This window comes from Glycine max, chromosome 16 (genome assembly GCF_000004515.6).
Source record: "Glycine max cultivar Williams 82 chromosome 16, Glycine_max_v4.0, whole genome shotgun sequence".
Taxonomy (NCBI): Eukaryota; Viridiplantae; Streptophyta; class Magnoliopsida; order Fabales; family Fabaceae; genus Glycine; species Glycine max.
In genome coordinates this window covers 27,591,493-27,609,601 of record NC_038252.2, presented here as the reverse complement: position 1 = coordinate 27,609,601, position 18,109 = coordinate 27,591,493, and the positions used below count along the sequence as shown (strand labels likewise).

The 18,109-nt window shown below is 33.3% G+C and overlaps 1 protein-coding gene across 2 annotated transcripts; it reads right to left on the bottom strand.

The window, feature by feature from the left end:
• Positions 1-10,879: 10,879 nt before the first annotated feature.
• LOC100787827 (rac-like GTP-binding protein RHO1) lies at positions 10,880-14,943 on the bottom strand. 2 transcript variants are annotated; one of them, XM_014768561.2, is made up of 8 exons: positions 14,612-14,943; positions 14,104-14,213; positions 13,208-13,295; positions 13,018-13,127; positions 12,776-12,839; positions 11,577-11,641; positions 11,400-11,465; positions 10,880-11,313 (listed from the first exon to the last, which is right to left on the bottom strand). In XM_014768561.2, exons 2-8 carry the CDS (start codon positions 14,200-14,202, stop codon positions 11,212-11,214), a joined length of 594 nt encoding a protein of 197 aa, XP_014624047.1. In that variant the 5' UTR covers positions 14,203-14,213; positions 14,612-14,943; the 3' UTR covers positions 10,880-11,211. The 2 variants fall into 2 exon arrangements, with proteins under 2 accessions (XP_014624047.1, XP_040866394.1); XM_041010460.1 differs by having other exon boundaries at positions 14,104-14,342; positions 14,612-14,939.
• Positions 14,944-18,109: the final 3,166 nt, after the last annotated feature.

Here is an 18,109-nt window from a genome sequence, read left to right as displayed (position 1 = left end):
TAAAATGTTTTTTTTTATACTTTTGTAATAGTAGTTTTGTCGATAATTAGAATTATTTTGGGTACGGAAATAAGTAAAATAGATTTTATCTTTATTGATAATTTTCTTACCAACATGTAACTAAGAATCAAATTCTAATCACCATAATTAAGAGATTCTACTATTTATAATTGGTATTATTTTAAAAAAAAGATATAATTGGTATTATGAACTAGTGTAAACCTCGTCAAAAAGAAATTAGTGTAAATATATTACTTAAAATAATATCAAGTAGTTTAATTTTCATACACCTTTAATATAAAATTAAATTATTTTTTTTTATTGAAAATCTAATATCTTAGAATTAACTTGATTTTTTTATATTGCTAATTAGTTGGAAATTATTTAATATAAATTTAAAGTATAAAAATAAAAAGAAGGGATTGTTTCAAACTATAATGGGATCCCCTCTAAGGAAAATTGGGATGAAAAGGTTGTTCTTCCAAATGTTGAATTTAGCTATGGAGTTTCCAAAACTTCAACAAACATCATCATCACCACATTTAGTTACATGGAGACCCTAACGAGGTAATGGCAATAAATCCTATGCCTCAGAATCGATGTCTCAATAAGGGGTCCAAAAAGATAAGTTAAACCCCAAGCATATTGCCAATATATCTAAGAGAAAGAGATTGAGGTATCACAGGAAGACCCCTCAAGCTGACTTGACACGTAAATCAAAACCCCTCAAGTCTACTGTGGAGGTTTTCGTACCCTAGAAGAGTGTCTAGTTAAATGTAATAACACCTTTTCAGGCAAGATGACAATACTATGGAAGAGGCCCCCTCACTTCTTTTGATGACCCAAGTGCCTCCTAAAGATTCCCTAGAGGGGTATAAGATGGATAATACCCCTACTATCAAAGATAAAAATGAGAATGCTCAGTTAATGGACACCTTCTTTAATGAGCATGATTATGGTTTATAGTTCTCTATTTGTTGGGTTTACTTCTCATCTTTATGGGTAACTCACAATTTTCTATTCTCTCTTGGAATATTCGTGAGGCCCTCATTAAAGATGGCAAAATAGTTACCTCTACTTTGGTTAGGGGTCATAAACCAAAAAACATTTGTTTATTCAAGAAACATTGCCAGTTTTCTAAAGTTAAAGCCTTTTGGCTTAAGCTGGGATGATGGTTGTATTGTTCAAGAGGCACAAGGTCACATGGGAGGGATTTGGGTGCTTGTTGACTCCAATAGAGATTTCTCTCTATTTATTAATTCTCAACATCAAAGCATATCTTTTCTTATTTCCAAGGACTCCATCTCTTGAGTTTGTTCAACTCTTTATGTGAGACATGTCGCTGCCCTTAGAGACCAACTTTGACTCTGACTCCAACAAATTAGATTTGCCATAGATTCTCCTTGGTTGGTTTTAAAAGACTTCAGTGAAGTTGCCTATCCTTTTGAGGTTAGAAGGGGTATATTTAATTAATTAAGGGCACAAAAGTTCCTCCAAACACAAGATGATTATGCCTTGATGGGCATTGAAGCTAAAGGGAGTAAATTTACTTGGTTTTGTAGGGAAGGAAGAGGACTTTCAAAGGCTAATAAGTTGGACAGAATTTTGGTTGGTCAACCTTGGCACCTCCTTAATCCCAATGTTCACACCATTAATCTTTGTCGTATTCATTCAAATCATTGTCCCATTATTCTTCATCTAAAGAGGTATCTCCCCTCCAAACAAGAGAGACCATAGAGGTTTTTAACTTCTTGGACTAAGCATTATTTATGACTATCATGATATTGTCAAGCAAGCTTGGAAGTCCCTTACTCCTGCGATTAGCCAGGAACTAGATTTGGTGAAAGCCACTTATCAATGGTATAATGTTTTTGGTAACATATTTAGAAGAAAGGGGAGGGTGCAGACCTATTTGAATAGGATTTAGAAACATTTAGACTTTAATCCTTTAAAGAGTATTTTTTATTCTGGAAAAGCAACTCCAAGATGAGTATAAGGAGATTCAACATCAATAGAAGCCTATTTGGTATAAAAAATCTAGGGAACAATGGATAAGATTGGGTGACAAAAATACTTGGCTATATCATTGCCAAACCAAGACTAGACGCAAGAGGAACCATTTCCATCCTATTCTTATTGAGTCTAAAGAATGGTGCAATGATCCCCAAGCTTTGGGGGTACATGCTAAGGAGTATTTTTGTGGTATTTCCTGCTTGCCTTGTGCTTCCTCTCATGAGTCTCCGTAGGTTAGAAACATTCCCTCACTCAGTCAAGCAACACCTTTTTCTTTAATTTCTTTGGTTACTCTTGATGAGATGAAGAATGCTATCATATCCATGAAATCATACAAATCTCCTAACCTAGATGGCTTTCAACCACCATTCTTCAAGACTTATTGATATGAATCTACTAATGAATCATCTTAAAAACAAGTAAAGTAGACAAAGAGGAACTTTACCCTAACCGCAACCTGTCGGTAGAACCAACATTAAAAAGTTCTTTAACCTAAGAACAAAAGGGAAGTTCTGACAAAGAGAAACACTATATTTGGTTAATATGAATATTCTGCTTTGGAAGCTTACAAGAGTCTCCTATTTATAGGCTATGCTAGGCAGCCTTGAAAACAAAAGAAGTAAAATTTCATTAACAATCCCACTAGGCATTAACTTCCCACTAAGTTGCCCACTAAGTATTTATTTCCCACTAAGCTTTTACTTCGCACTTAACCATCACACTGGTTCATTAATTCTCACTAACCATCATAATGGCTTGGGAAGCTCAAAAACACTTAATTCTGACCTATGTAACATTTAAAGACATTTGAACTTATTCCCCCCCAACATAAATATGAAAATTACATGGAAAATTAGGACAATGGGATTAGTTAAGTTTTTAGCTCAAAAGCTAAGAAATCCACCAAATAAACTCCAGCCCATAGATGTAACTTGAGTCTTAAGTGTTGGGCTGAGTTTTTCTTCAAGTTTGTTGAAACAATCTTCAAATTGTAGGTGTGAGTTAATTATTGGATTGGGCTTTAATTTAGTTAAATCTTTTTCAGCTTGCAACTCCATGATTAAGATTTGAAAAACATTTTTGCTTCTTTTAACTTCTACTTTTATCAATGAGTCTTCCATCCATTACAAAGGAGATTTGAAATAATTGGACCTGGACAAGTTCATGTCACTTATTGGGACATCCTTAAGAATGATATTTAATCTCTTGTTAGGAATGTTTTTCTTAATGGCTTTTTTTAGGATAATATTATGTAAATCCTTATCGTGCTTATCCATAAAATTGATAATCCTATTTGTTTTAACGATTTTAGGCCGATAAGCCTTTGTAATATTGTCAATAAGATCATTACTAAAGTTATTGTGCACAAACTTTGTCCCTTTCTTGAAGAAATTATTAGCCCTTTGCAAGGAAGCTTTGTTCTTGTAAGGGGTGCCACTAATAATGCCATCATAGCTCAAAAGTTGATTCACTTCATACATTTATCTAAAGCTAAGAAGGGTAGAGCTTTTATTAAAATAGATCTTGAAAAAGCTTATGATAAGGCGAGTTGGGATTATTTAGAGAAGGTTCTTCATGACTTTTGTTTTCCTCAAAACATTATCTTTCTCGTTATATGGTGCACCAAATCTTCTCTCTCAATGGTGTGGAATGGTTCTCAAATTGAGTATTTTAAGCCCTCGAGGGGCTTGAGGCAAGGATACCATTTATCCTCATACCCTTTTGTTATATGTATGGAGAAATTATCTTTGTGTGTGTGTGTGTGTATCCAACAATTGGTTGATGATGGGATTTGGGAACAATTTGTATTAATAGAGGCAGGCTGAGGGTGTCATGTCTTTTGTTTGCTGATGATATACTCCTATTTTGCAAGGCTAAAGAGTCTTTGTTTCAACTAATGATGTCTATTCTTGATATTTGTTGTTCAGAATCAGGGCTCAATCTTAATATGCAAAGTCTAAATTTATATGCTTTAAAAGGGTGTGAAGGAATGTTTATATGAGATTGCATTCAATTGTTGCAATGAGAAAGGTTGAGAATCTTTTACATACATTGGTTCCCCTAGGTTAAGGGAAGGATCACTAAGGATTTATTCAACTTTCTCCATTACAAGATTCAAAGTTCTTTACTTGGAAAGGTAAATTTTTGAATAAGGCAGGTAGGCAATGTTTGATCAAATCTATCATAACTTCCCTCCCTAACAATGTGTCTGATGAGATAGGTAGGATTTTTAAGAGTTTCCGTTGGTGCTATTCAACAAGTAAGAAATCTTAGAATCTAATAAATTGGTCTATTGTTATAGCACCGAAGTCTGACGGGGGTTTGGGAGTACGTCAGGCCCATCATACAAACACTTCTCTCTTAGGGAAGCTTGTGTGGCACATTTTAGAAAATACAGATTGTTTATAGGGAAATCTGCTGAGAAGTAGGCACTTTAGTCAAGAGAATTTTCTCAATATTAATAGTTGTCCAAGTGATTCCTTTACTTGGAGAGGAGTAGTGGCTAACAAAGAAGATCTGAAATTAGGTTTCAAGTTTTGCACGGGTAGTAGTCTTTCTTCCCTTTGGTATACCTTGATATGCATGTGCCATAAAGTACCCATTGTTCATTATGCTAATATGAATCTATGTCTTAAAGACATTATTATCAATGGAGCATGGAACCTACAAGGTATTAGATATTTTATTCCTAATAATTTCATGCATTTCATGCAACACATAGACTGTGATTTGTTACATTAATGAATGATAATTGGGTTTGGTAAATGATAATTTTGGCATCTATACTCCTTTTTTGGGTTATGCTTTGCTTGCTTCCAATGAAAGTTCAACAAGTGCTACTAAAGTTTTCTATTATATTTTAACTCCATTAAAACTCTTATTTAATTTTTTTATAAAAATATGAGTAATTTTTTTGCGATATATCTATATATCGAAGACATACATCAACATACGAATAATCTCAACAAGTCATACACTTGATAAAAAACACTATATGAGAGAACATCTACCTCATGTTTATTTGGATATAGATATAAGCTAAGATTATTTAAAATATTTCAAAAGAAAAGCTAGGTGAAATGTATGAAACCATCAACAGAATACCCACTACCTATTGTAATACATCTAAAATAGGGAAAGGGATACATCATGCACTACTTATGTTGGTTGTACACTAATCTAAAAAAATAAGCATCAAGAGTCTTCTAAAGAACTTCCCTCTACCATTAAACTCTAGAGACAAAAGAGACGTGGTATCATCCGAATCACTATTGTAACATCGTTATGACTAGGTTCCCTTGTACTACCATCTGTCGACCCATTAGGTGATGCTAGACCAAAGACTTGAAAAGGAAGTCTATACTTATAGGTTCGAAGTCCATCACGTGAAGACAATGCATCCTCTTAAGATACATATGTGACGAGTATGCCTCCCATCTGTTGACCATTTCTTGTGATAACATCTTGATGGGATTGACCATTGAAGGACATGTGAATCGAGTATAACGGATGAATAACCAAGTGTGGGTAGTCCGAGATCATCACATGCACAAAATCACATGTACAGATAATCCCTTAATCAAAGTAAAATCAACAACACCCCAACTGAGCAAATAACATTGGCACGTGCTAAAAACTATTTGGGATATCTTGTGCAAAACCTGATCTATAGAGTGATATAACGGTCATGTTAGGATAGAAGTATATGGGTAATGGCTTACCACAACATTAGATCTATAGAAATCCTAGCCTAAAATGCAGAGTAGTCCATTCATCCATCCCTGAGGAAATCCATCCTCCATTAACCCCTTCCACACTATGTATGAGATCCCACCAAGCAACTCCAAACTTACGTGTGTACTCACTAACACAATTAAAACTATTAGAGCACAACTCACACTGCAACGACAAAATGGTCAAAGTCGTTGACTTATGTACCTTTGCATCAACACATCACCATTAACACGCCAAGAGTCACAACACAGATAACTCTTGTTAAGTCAACAAGTTATAACACTTATCCTCTTTTCATTTAACAACAACAACAAAATGCTATCTAGAGTAATCCTAAATTGAGGATAAGCAGAGGTTCTCCCAGAGCAACCCCTCAACAATCGTGTTACGCCATCGATAACGCTGCCATGGATGGCATCCTTAACCAAATCATCAACGACACCGTGCTCTTGGCCACAATGTATGAAGTCGCCGATACCACGTTGGGATCCACTAGTTTCATCAACATCAGTTAGCGTCATTATTTATCTTCTTCTTCTTCATAGCTTGTTCTTAACTTTCTAAGGTTTCAATTTTTAATTCCCTTTTATGTAGGTTGTTGCATTAGAATAAATTTGAATCCCCTAATTTGGCCAAGGAAATCAGTAGGAAAATTAATTTCTACAAAATTTGCACCATTTTTTTTTTTGGCAATAAGCTTACTATATGAATGCTAATTGATTAACTTATAGGAGTTTTTGGAAGTGTATTATGAAACTGTAAGTCTATTTAGCATATTTCATTTTGTATATATTGATTGGTTATTTGGGATAAAAATGTATTCTAGTTTTGTTGTTTTCTCTTTTGGTTTCTCTAATTTTAGCAAAGGCGTCCTAGAAGGTTCAACAAGATTTCATCAATGAGCACTTGTTTTGCTATTTCTGGGTAAACATTGTATATACAATATTCTAATTTGACCTTTTATTTCTAGTATGCTTATAGTCTTATACAAATAAGATGATCTAGCAGCTAAAATTAGTTTATAGCACATTGGAACATAGGTGTGTTTTCTAACTCTTCATTGACTTTAGTGCAAATAGTTTATAATGTTCCAAATTTGCTAAATCTGGGAGCACATTCAAACATAGTAATAGGTGTTTTCTATATATGCAAATGGAAAGCAATGCCAAACTTCATTGTTGATAATTGTTTTACTAAACATGTTGAAAAGGGAATCTTTGTCATATTAATTAGTTTTGATAATATTTATAATTCCATGATATAAGGATAATCCTTGGTAGATTCCTGGACAGTGTAGAAGTAGCAGCTAGAAGCAAGTTGTTGAGTTCAGAAGTCAAAAGAAAGAGTTTTTTTATTTAAAAAGGTGAGTGGTTTATGTTATCATTAATTCTTTCATTGTAAATGCATTCTCTTTTATGCAATCATTTTTTCTAAAAGATGGACTTAAGTTGCATCACCAAGCAATTAATGAAGAAAATGGAAGCAACACACTATTTTTATATCATCTTTCACTACCTCTTTTAGTTATGCTTTCATTGGAAACAAACTTTCTTTGGCAATGATAATCTTAGGTATTACTTACTATTGCGGCATTTTATGTGTGAACATGTAAAGGAGAAGCAACCAATATATTTGGAAACAAAGTAGGACTAGAGATATCTGATGAAGATAAAGTTTGGAGGATTTTTAGAGATTTTGGAAATAGTGTGCTTGCTAGCTATTTTGTTACTATTATTTATAATAGGCTTAAATATGTTTTTGGTCCCTAATATATACACAATTTTTGTATTTGGTCCCTGATAAATTTTTTCTTCAAATCGGGTTCCTAATATTTGAAAAGTGTTGTCCGAGGTCCCTACCGTTAATCAGAATCTGTTAACTGCTTATGTGGTCGTTAACTGGACACGTTGGCATGTGACATGTGCTGCCACATGTACTCATTGGTTGAGTGGGATTACATGTGTACGATTGTTTTTTTTTTTTAAAGTAAAAACGATGTTGTGTAAACACAAGCACAAACCCATATTCCTCCTCCTCTTGCAACCCTTTTCTTCCACCGTAACCACCACGAAAAACTGCCGAGACGACATCACAGTGGCGCCATCAAAGGAAGCACACAATGAAACCACTGCAATGGCAATGACCAAAGTACCAGAAAACCCACCACCAACCAACACCGCGAACCCACCACAGTGACGGTAGAATCAGAAACACAAAAAAAATCTTGAAATCAGAATCAAAAACACAAAAAAATATTGAAACCCACCACCAATGCGCGAGATGCACACCTCAGTGTTAGATGTCGACGACGACGCAAAGTTCTTGGAGGAACTAGGTAGGGGTCATAGGGGGTGATGGAGACGGCAAGGGAAACTAGGTGGGGCTCCTCATTTAGGTTGAGGTTAGTGGAGGGAGAGCCTAGGGAAGTCTAGGTTCACGCCCACCAAGATGCAGTCGGAGGGGGCTAGGCCCACGACAGTGACGGAGAACTTGGAGATAGGGGGTAGGCCAAGGGTTGGGCGGCAGGGACCAAGGTAAAGAGGAGTTCCGAAAGGGTCACGGCGAACCATAACACACTTCGCTGCCAATGTCATTCCCAACAGTGAGAAAGGGAGAAGAGAGTCAATAGAGAAAGAAAAAGGTTTTCCAAAGGGGCAGATTGGGAAAAGAAAGAAAAAAAGAAAAGAGAAAAAAGAAGAAGAAATGTTTTAAGTGTACACGTGTAATTCCACTAAGCTAACGAGTACACATGGCATCACACGTTACATGCCAATGTATTTCAATTAATGGCTACGTAAGCAGTTAATAGATCTCAATTAGCGACAGGGACCTCAGACAAAACTTTTCAAATATTAAGGACTCGATTCGAAAGAAAAATTTATCAGGGACCAGATATAAAAGTCGGATATATATCAGGGACCAAAAACATATTTAGGCCTTTATAATATAATGGTCAAAATATTATTGTAATAATTATACTATCATTATACTAAGAAAATAGAAAAAAATAATTCCATTAAATTTGATTATCTGCCTTTTGTTTATGATCTTATAGATAATATGACTAGGCGTTATTGTTTTTTTCTTACTTCATGGGAGATATACATCAAGTGTGTGAAAAGATTTTCCAAGTCCTTTATTTTATAGCTTTTTACCAATCACTTTGACTAAAATTTTTGGTTCTCAGCCAATGCATGTTAGATTCACTAATGATGAAGGAGAAAACATGTTAGAACTTTAGTTCCATAGAATGGTCTAATCAAAATACACTTAATTTCATTGCATAATATGTCATGATGTGTTACTCTCTCCACTATGTTGATAACTTATACAAATTTTCAGTTTCCACAAAAGCCTATCATGTGGCCTGATAAACTAAAATTAAATCTTGCAGAGAAATGAACTGTAGTCAAGTTGGAAGCATGTTTTTCTTTCTTAGCAAGTTCATTATTCGTAGCAGTCACTCTGGAGGAGTCAATAGGTTTTTTGGGACAAGTAGTAGTAATAGCTAGTCAACAGGAAATAACACTAGCACATCCCTTCAAGGCACTCAGAGGTGTCATTGCTTGTTATTATTTTTGCACAATTAGATTCTTTCTTAAATTTAATTATGTTTATTGGTTTATTGGTTTTGAGGATTGTATTGCTATTGGATGTCACGCTTTTGTAAATAAAGCTTAAAGCAGTGAATTCATGAGTCATGAACGTATTATGTTATTATAGCTTCCTAGTAGGCCAGAATCTCCCTAGTAGTGTTTGAATAAGCTGCAAATTGAATGTCTAGAAAATTATCTTGCCAGTGAAAGCTAATAATAAACATTTATTTAAATATTTTATTTTCATCATTGCCTAAAATATTAAAAGTTCTTCTCATTTTCAAGATACGAGTGCTCCAACACAACCTTCTCTCCACTACTATTGCTAGTATCCAAGATGCTCTAAAACAGTGACTAGATGACACGCAAAACAAGTTCAGCTTCGGTTGCACTGATTGAAATTGTTAGTTTTCTTAATTTTGATTCTACAAAATGTGATTCTAATTTTCTTAACTCTGGTGTTGCTAGTCATTTTCCTTTGTGTGGTGGTTTCTTAAGTTTATGGGGCACCTTTTATTTATTATACTGTCAAATAACTTTCAGATGTTTATAATCGGCATAATGGATGTTCTGTCTATGATCCAATCAAGAATGACAAGCTTAGATAATTTATTTGATAGATTAAGTCAAGAATAACCGCAAGGAAGAAGACATTCTTATTCAGAAAATTCCAAATTAGGGAGGCAAAGTGAAAATGTTGTCTCTCAGAGATTCTCCATATGCTCTCCAATTTCATATGGAGAAAGTTCAGCTTATAATCCACTTTTATTGTTTGGTATTTTGGTATTATAGTGAATTTTTATAACATACACATTCTTTCATTGGTTTATATATAAGCTCTATTTGTATTGATAACACAAAACCAATAGGACATTGATAGTACATGAAGTATTAACTTATGATTTAAATTTCTTGACCTTTGAAAGGTATATAAAACTATTTTTGGAATCACATTAAATCTAAGGACATTGCTTTTGGTTTTGTTTATAAATTTTATCTTTCACCATAGTAAAAGTTTAAATGTTGTATAGTGCAAGCTAATTTGGGAACAAAAAAAAATCTGAATAGGTTGTAGTAGAACAGTAATATTTTTAAATTTAAATGTTGTTTGGTGCAAGCGAATTTGGGAACAAAAATAGGTTGCAATAGAGAGTGTAGCTAAAATTTTTATTAAAATTATATAGCTTTTACCTACAATTGGAAGCGGTAGGTAAAATTTATTCGCTTTTACCTACGATTGAAGGTTGTAGGTATATGTTAATGACTTTTGCCTACATACATCTCAAATTGTAGATACAGCTCTTAGTGATAATCAAATTTAACTATAGGTAAAAAATGGTTGGTTGTGTATCACACTAGCTTTGAAATATAATGCACTTGCTTTATATTAGAGCCTAACAGTATGTGTTCGAAATAAAACCTCCTCATCCATAATTTCAACCAAACCCTAAAAAAATTTGTTAAGGGAAATAAGAAAAAACTCTCATTAATTTTAAAACTATTAAACAATTACTAAAAAACAACTAAAAATCTTTTAACATAGGAAGCATTATAATGAAATACAAATATTTAAATATATTCGAGCAAACAAGGATGCTATCCTAACTGGGATATTCCAATGTATTGATGCATAAAACATAAGTTCATAAAAAGGTGAGAACCATAAAAAAACAAATTTGACAATTAGAATTCACAATAACTCCAAGAAAGCAAAGCATCAACCACCTTATGCTTCAAGGAGATCTAGAGTATGTCAAATGAACACCCAAAAGACTCTGACTTCTTCAACGAAATGAAGAAATGGAAGAAGAGAAGGGCAACATTAGGTAGAACAAATGGTTGTCATCAAATGGTTAGACATAGTGAATCACAATATTGAACATGCCTTTTGTGCTTTACTCTTCTTTTTCTTTTGCTTTGGTGGTTGAAGGACAACTCTTATGGCTGCATCAAATACTGCCTTCACGTTCTGCAATAAAGGTCAAAGATAAATTTATGACTACCAATTAACTTAACCATTGGGTATGAAAAGAAAAAATTCATTCAATTATATACCTGTTGTGATTTCGAACTGCATTCAATGTAAGCAGGTGCATTAATCAGCTTCATAAGTTCTTCTCCCTTTAAGAAGATAAGCAAATTTTAGATTAAAAACTAAAGTTAATTACAAGAATGCACTAGAAATGTAAAACAACTAGAGAATCACACAAAAAATAAAAAATAAAAAAATACCTGAACGGTGGTAATGGGTACAGCACCAGGATGGTCTATGAAGAACTGCTTATCATCTCGAAGGTCTGTCTCATTTCAAATTCAAAAAATGGTAAATAACTAACTCTTAATTGAAAGAACAATTGGTGATAGTATGTGTAGAGGCCAAGAATATTTTTAACAAAATCATTTGTCCCTTAAATAGAACAACACATACGAAAGTTATTCACATATTATTTAGAAGTATTAATACTTATATGAAGATAGGACCAACCCATCTAGACATACACAATTTACATACACTGTATCAATAAAAACTTGAAGACAGTAAATAATAATTTCTAATGCAAGCCATTAAAATTTTAGAAGATTAATATTAAAAGAAACTTTTTTTTTTTGTTTAATGTTAGATAATATCACATCTCTAAAGGGGAAAAATGATAGTTTGAACCAAAATACCAAGTTAACAAGTTTCAAATATTATTTTTGCATTTGACAAATACATCATAGATCCAAAAAAACAAAGTCAAGCTTGATGGCTAAGACTTCTAGCATTGCACTTGACTCCCGATTGCATTTAATATATTTGTCCATAAGAGTTAAAACACTATGTCTAATTAAAAGGAAAAAAGAGAAAACAAAAAAAAGAAGTTCATGTGCACATATTTATTTAAATGTGTCTTAAACTTCACTAATGATGAATAAGTGTTCAACACTATCAATTCGTTAACCCTCGTAGCAATTAGTTGATGGTAAAATGTCAATGTAAGTATATGTAAAACTCCTATCTTGCAAAACATCCTAGTACAAAGAGACAACAAAAAGAGTAACATCAAACTAAAAATAATACATGTATGACCACAATAATTGTAATTGAGAAAACAAATAGAGGTGAAAACTTTAAATAAAAGGAGGGATGCACAAAATATACCAAATATCAATCCTTCATTTCTTTCTAGATAAAAACAAATCCTAGTTCATCACTTATAAAATGAACACAATAAAAAAATATTATAAATCAATCACATTTATAAAGTAAAGTTCCAAAGAAATATCTAACTACAACATTATGGATCATTAAATCTATATAATTATATGATTCCAAAACACAAAATTGGTTAGTAGTATTATAAATTAACATGCTAGAAGAAAGCAAGTAACCAATTAATGCACAATATCATAATATCAAGCATTAAAAAATTAGGTAGAAATTAATTTACCAAGCTTTGTGCCAACCAAAATAATGGGAACATCAGGTGCATAATGTTTCAACTCTGGAATCCACTGAAAGTGAAAATAACACATACACCGTTTATTAACACTTTTAAATTAATATAAATAAGATATGGTTCTTTACAATTGTTATGGAAACATTACATTTACATCGAATGTAACCTGTAAAAGTGCATTTTAAATTTGAGGAATACTAGGAACATAAACCTTGAAATAGTGGGAAAAGTACCTTCTTGGAAACATTTTCATAACTGGCCTTGCTAATCAGAGAGAAAGCTAATATGAAAACATCGGCACCACGATAACTCAAAGGTCGTAATCTATTATAATCCTCTTGACCTATTCCACGTAATAAAATAATAAAAATCTAAAAAGAACTCAACATCCCAAAATTGACAAAGAAAAAATAATAGTAGTACCGGCAGTGTCCCATAATCCTAGATTAACAGTGGCTCCATTCACAACCACATTTGCGCTGAAATTGTCGAAAACAGTTGGCACATAATCCTATTTCCAAACAAAGTGAAGAGATGAAAAAAAAAATTATCTTTCTTTCTCAATAAGCATATTTATAAGAGGATATCATATATAGCATTGAAACACAATTAATCCCAAAAATAATGACAACTCATGATAGATTTAGAACCAAATTCTCATTATTTCCTTTATCACATTTAAATCAATTCAGAATACATCAGTGCATGTGATTCTCGTATTCTTATTATTATTATTATTATTAAATCAAAATAAGGCACAACATACGTTGATTTCTTCATCATTATTCATGAAAACTTTAAAGAAAGTATTTTGTTACTTCCGTTATGCATGTTAGGCACCTTTTGTCATTCCCCAATGACGTAAAAACATATTTTTATTCAAAATAAATCATAAACCCCCCAATGGTTTTCTTTTTCTTTCTTCTTTGTTAAAAAAATTGGCATCTAATAAATTAGAAAAAGCTTTAGAAAGACTACATCTTCCTAACCTTAAACAATTGAGTTTATCATGTAAATTTGCTAAGCAAAGATTCCATATAAACTAATCAGAACCTTGCAAGCAATTAATTCTACTTCAAAATTTAAGTTTCTCTTGAAGAGCAACCAAGGAAAACTCAACTTCTCCTTCAACCCTTTTTATCCATTTGTCAACATTTATCACATTGACCCAAAATTAATTTTGCATTTTTTAGATTGAACAGTAGTTATAGCAACTCATTTTTTAAATCCAAAGCTCTAAAATGCATTCCAAAAAAGGGAAATAAAAAAATTGTCACTAATACACAAAGAAACAAAAAAAGAGGAATAAAAGAACTAACAGTGGGGAAGGTGTTGCTGGTGTAGGAGATTAGCAAACAAGTTTTGCCCACGGCTCCATCCCCGACAGTGACACACTTGATGAACCTAGAAGCGCTCATCTTCAATTATCCTTTACTCACCTCAAAAACAAAACCCTCAGATCATTCACCTGAGGACCTTGATTGATAGAAAACTCACCCTAGCACACAACACACACACACCCTTCCGATTTCTTCTCTTCCTCCAATTAATACAGTTCCTACTTCAATCATGCATATGTTTAAGGTAAAATGAAAATCTAGAAACTTCCATGAATGCAAAGAGGAAAGAAATGAAAATGCACACACACAAAAAAGAAATAGGCCCAAAATGAATTCTGAAAGTGCAAGAAAATGGGGAGAGAGGAATTTGGGATGAGAAAGAAGGAAAATGAGAAACCCTAACCCTTTTGGAGGAGATGGAAATTATGCATGAGGGAATGTGAGTTGTTGTTGCGGAATGAGATCAAAGAGAGAGAGAGAGAAGAACCTTTCTAGCCCGAGAAATTTTGCCGTTGAAGCGTTCGTTATGCGAACCAATCTTTGCCAACTTTGTTACTATTATTGTTTGTTTATGTTTTTGTTTGTTTTTTTATTTTTACTTTTAACAATTATAATTACAGTTATTTATTCATTTTTTATTTTTATTTCTTGTGTTTTGTGTATTTTCCTTTTTTGGAGGAAATTTTACACGGCGCATCAATTGCAACCAAACTCGGTTTCCTCTCAAGAATGTTCGGATCGTGTGACTCATTTTTATGTGTTCATAAAAATTATTTTATAATAACAAAAAAATTGAAGAAAAGATCTAACCAAGGGAAAAAGGCAAGAGCATTGGCCAAGGAGATGAAGTAATTTTATAATACTAAATGTTTGCATACAGGGAAAGTACAAAACCAATAAAAAATAATTTTTTTTAAAAATTTCTTATTTGATTAAAGAAAGAATAAGAAGACAGATTATTTTACAATTTAAAAATTTAATCTCAAACTCAAATGTTATTTCAGCCCTAATCTAAACAGAGTTAAAAAGTAACTTTTTATTAATTTCATGTGATTTGAAATGAAATTTACTAGATTAAGATAATTTTTAATGTTTGCATAAAGGATACGTCACATAAAAAGGACATGACTTACCTTCAATTTTTTTTATAAAGCGTGTAAGTTGGTATACATTGTAGTAATTGTAGGTGAAAGGCACAAATACTTGAACCATAAAAAAAATACCAGTGTCACTTCACACTCTCAACAAAACCAAATATGCCAAGTGTGAAAGTTTCTCAAAGTTCATCTTGATAATCTTACCGACGAATTAAAATAACAATCAATTCTCACAACCCAAGAGTTAAAAAAGAATTATGCAAAACAAATAAAAAACAAAAGTATAAACAAATATAGAGTTCATCAAAAGCTTATTTTAATATATTAGATTTTTTTATAAATAAATATTAAAATTTGAAAATAATTGTTTGAATTTTATGTGAATTTAATGTATGAATATATGACTTAAATATGTTTTTGATTCCTGATATATACTTGAATTTTGCATTTGGTTCCTAATAAATTTTTTCTTTGTGATAGGTTCCTAATATTTAAAAAGTTTTATGCGAGGTCTATGCTATTAGAAGGGATTCATTAACTGTTGATGTGATTGTTAACTCGACACGTCAACAAGCTACTTGTGATGTCATGTCAAATTAAATGTGACATGTAAGTTGATCATGTGTCATCTAACATGATATCATATTTTAATTAAATTAAAATGAAAAAACATGTACATTCATTCCTTCCTTGAAAACAATTGTAGTAGAAGGGTCAAAATACTCAGCCTAGTGATAACCCTTCGACTTCCCACTCGCCTTCTCATAAAAAAATTGCACTTCCTTCATAGGCTTATACTTACTAAGTTCAATTTCAAGCTCAGCATCAATAGTCCACCAATGCGAATCACCCACAAACAATATAGTACCACCAGAACCAACAACAACAACACCATCACTAATAGCACCTCCAACTCCTCCAGTATTAACATGACTAACAACAATCACACTATTCCTAACACCATTTCCACCTACCCTATTAGCATTCCCCACTTCCTCCACCACCACCAACACCATCTTGACCTTCTATCACCAAATCCTCATTTCCCACAATCCCAACAACCCCACCATGTGGTTATTGTCCAATCCCTTGCACTACAACACCATCATTCCCACCCTGATCCTTAATTTCACTCAAATTCCTAGATTGGTTCCCTAATTCAACCCTAATCCCACATTTGGCACCCATCTCATTCCCAATAAACCCTTGATTTTGAAACCCATCAACCCTCCCCGAAACCCTAGATTCCATAACCTCTCTTCCTCCACCACCAATGGCACCCTCTCCATTGCCACCAACACCCGAAATCAAAACCCCGACGACATCCAAAACCAGCGACGGTGATGAAGGCTTCTTTTCTTCAACGTCGCTATTTTGGAACCCCGAACTGTCGTTCTTGTGCAATGATTGAAGGAACACTTCCTTGGTGTTGACGTCGTTGTAAAGGTCCTCGTAATCATTGTCTTCTTCCTCGCCCAAGAAACCCTCATCAATGACGACATGCATAGCTTCATTATGGCAGAACTGATCCATAAGATCCCCGTTCTAACCGTACCCTCCCTTGCCTTCGTCCATTTTGGGTCCATTTCGGCGATATAGCTCCTATTTATTTATTTTAATTTAATTAAAATATGATGCCATGTTAGACGACTCGTGGTCAGCTTACATGTCACATTTAATCCGACGTGGCATCACATGTAACTTGTCGACGTGTCAAGTTAACAACCACATCGACAATCAATGGATCTCTTCTAACAACAAGGACCTCACACAAAACTTTTCAAATATTAGGGACCTATCGCAAAGAAAATTTTTATTAGACTAAATACAAAATTCAAGTATATATCAAGGATCAAAAACATATTTGATATATAAAAGTCCATAAGAATTGGAGGTCGTATAAAATAACTATATAATGGTGAAAACATGTACACCTAATTCGTCCAAGCTATGTTTTTTTATGCATAAGAAAAAAATAGACAAAGGAAGACTGTTGCCTAAAGAAAAGGGTTCCTACAACATTAGTTGCGAGGTACAAAGAAAAAAAGAAAGGGAAATCCACCAAAAGCATAAAAGGTACATGCGAAGTAGCTCCAAACTCAACTAAGCAATCAACACAAGCATCGTCTTGTTGTAAAGTATGTTTGATCAGAGGAGCATAAGAGTGGAAATCAGAAACTCCATCCGTGATGAACTTGATAGTGGAAGCCAAATCTGATTCACAAATGACTTTGTCAAAGCCTGCATCTTTGGCAACCTTGAGGCCTCCAAAGTTGTTATTTATATAGTTGAGACACAAATAAACCATTATCATTGAACCTTAAAATGGTTTGACAAACACAAAGCATGATAGTAATTAAGAAGTTAGAGTATTCTTGAACTCTTTGTGTTAGGTGTAAAGGAGACAAGCATTATGGACTAATTCAAAACATATTCCACATATTTTTATGTTAATACAAAGGTTTAAATTGTAGAGAGAATTTGTTAATCACTTCATTATTACATTTATCTTTATATATAAAGTCAATAAGTCTAAGATGACCCTAACATTTCGAGTAGAAAAATTGTAGGACATAGGACATAAATGAAACTTTACATAACTAATTCCCTATATCTCAGCTTGACCCACTAAACATTCCCCTTGCTTGATGGAGAAGCCTATGATGAATCTTCCACTATCATTTTTTATTATGCCACCGGGAAATAGGATCAAAAGTACCATCGACATTAAGTTTCACCCATGAGGGAGAAGGGAGGGAGCCACTATTGGACTAAAATGATTCATCATAATCTTATTTGAATCATATATAGGCCTTAGTTGATGAGGACATGACAAGGACTAAGGGCAATGAACCTTTAGAAGGACTTGGAGGACCTATAACAAGGGC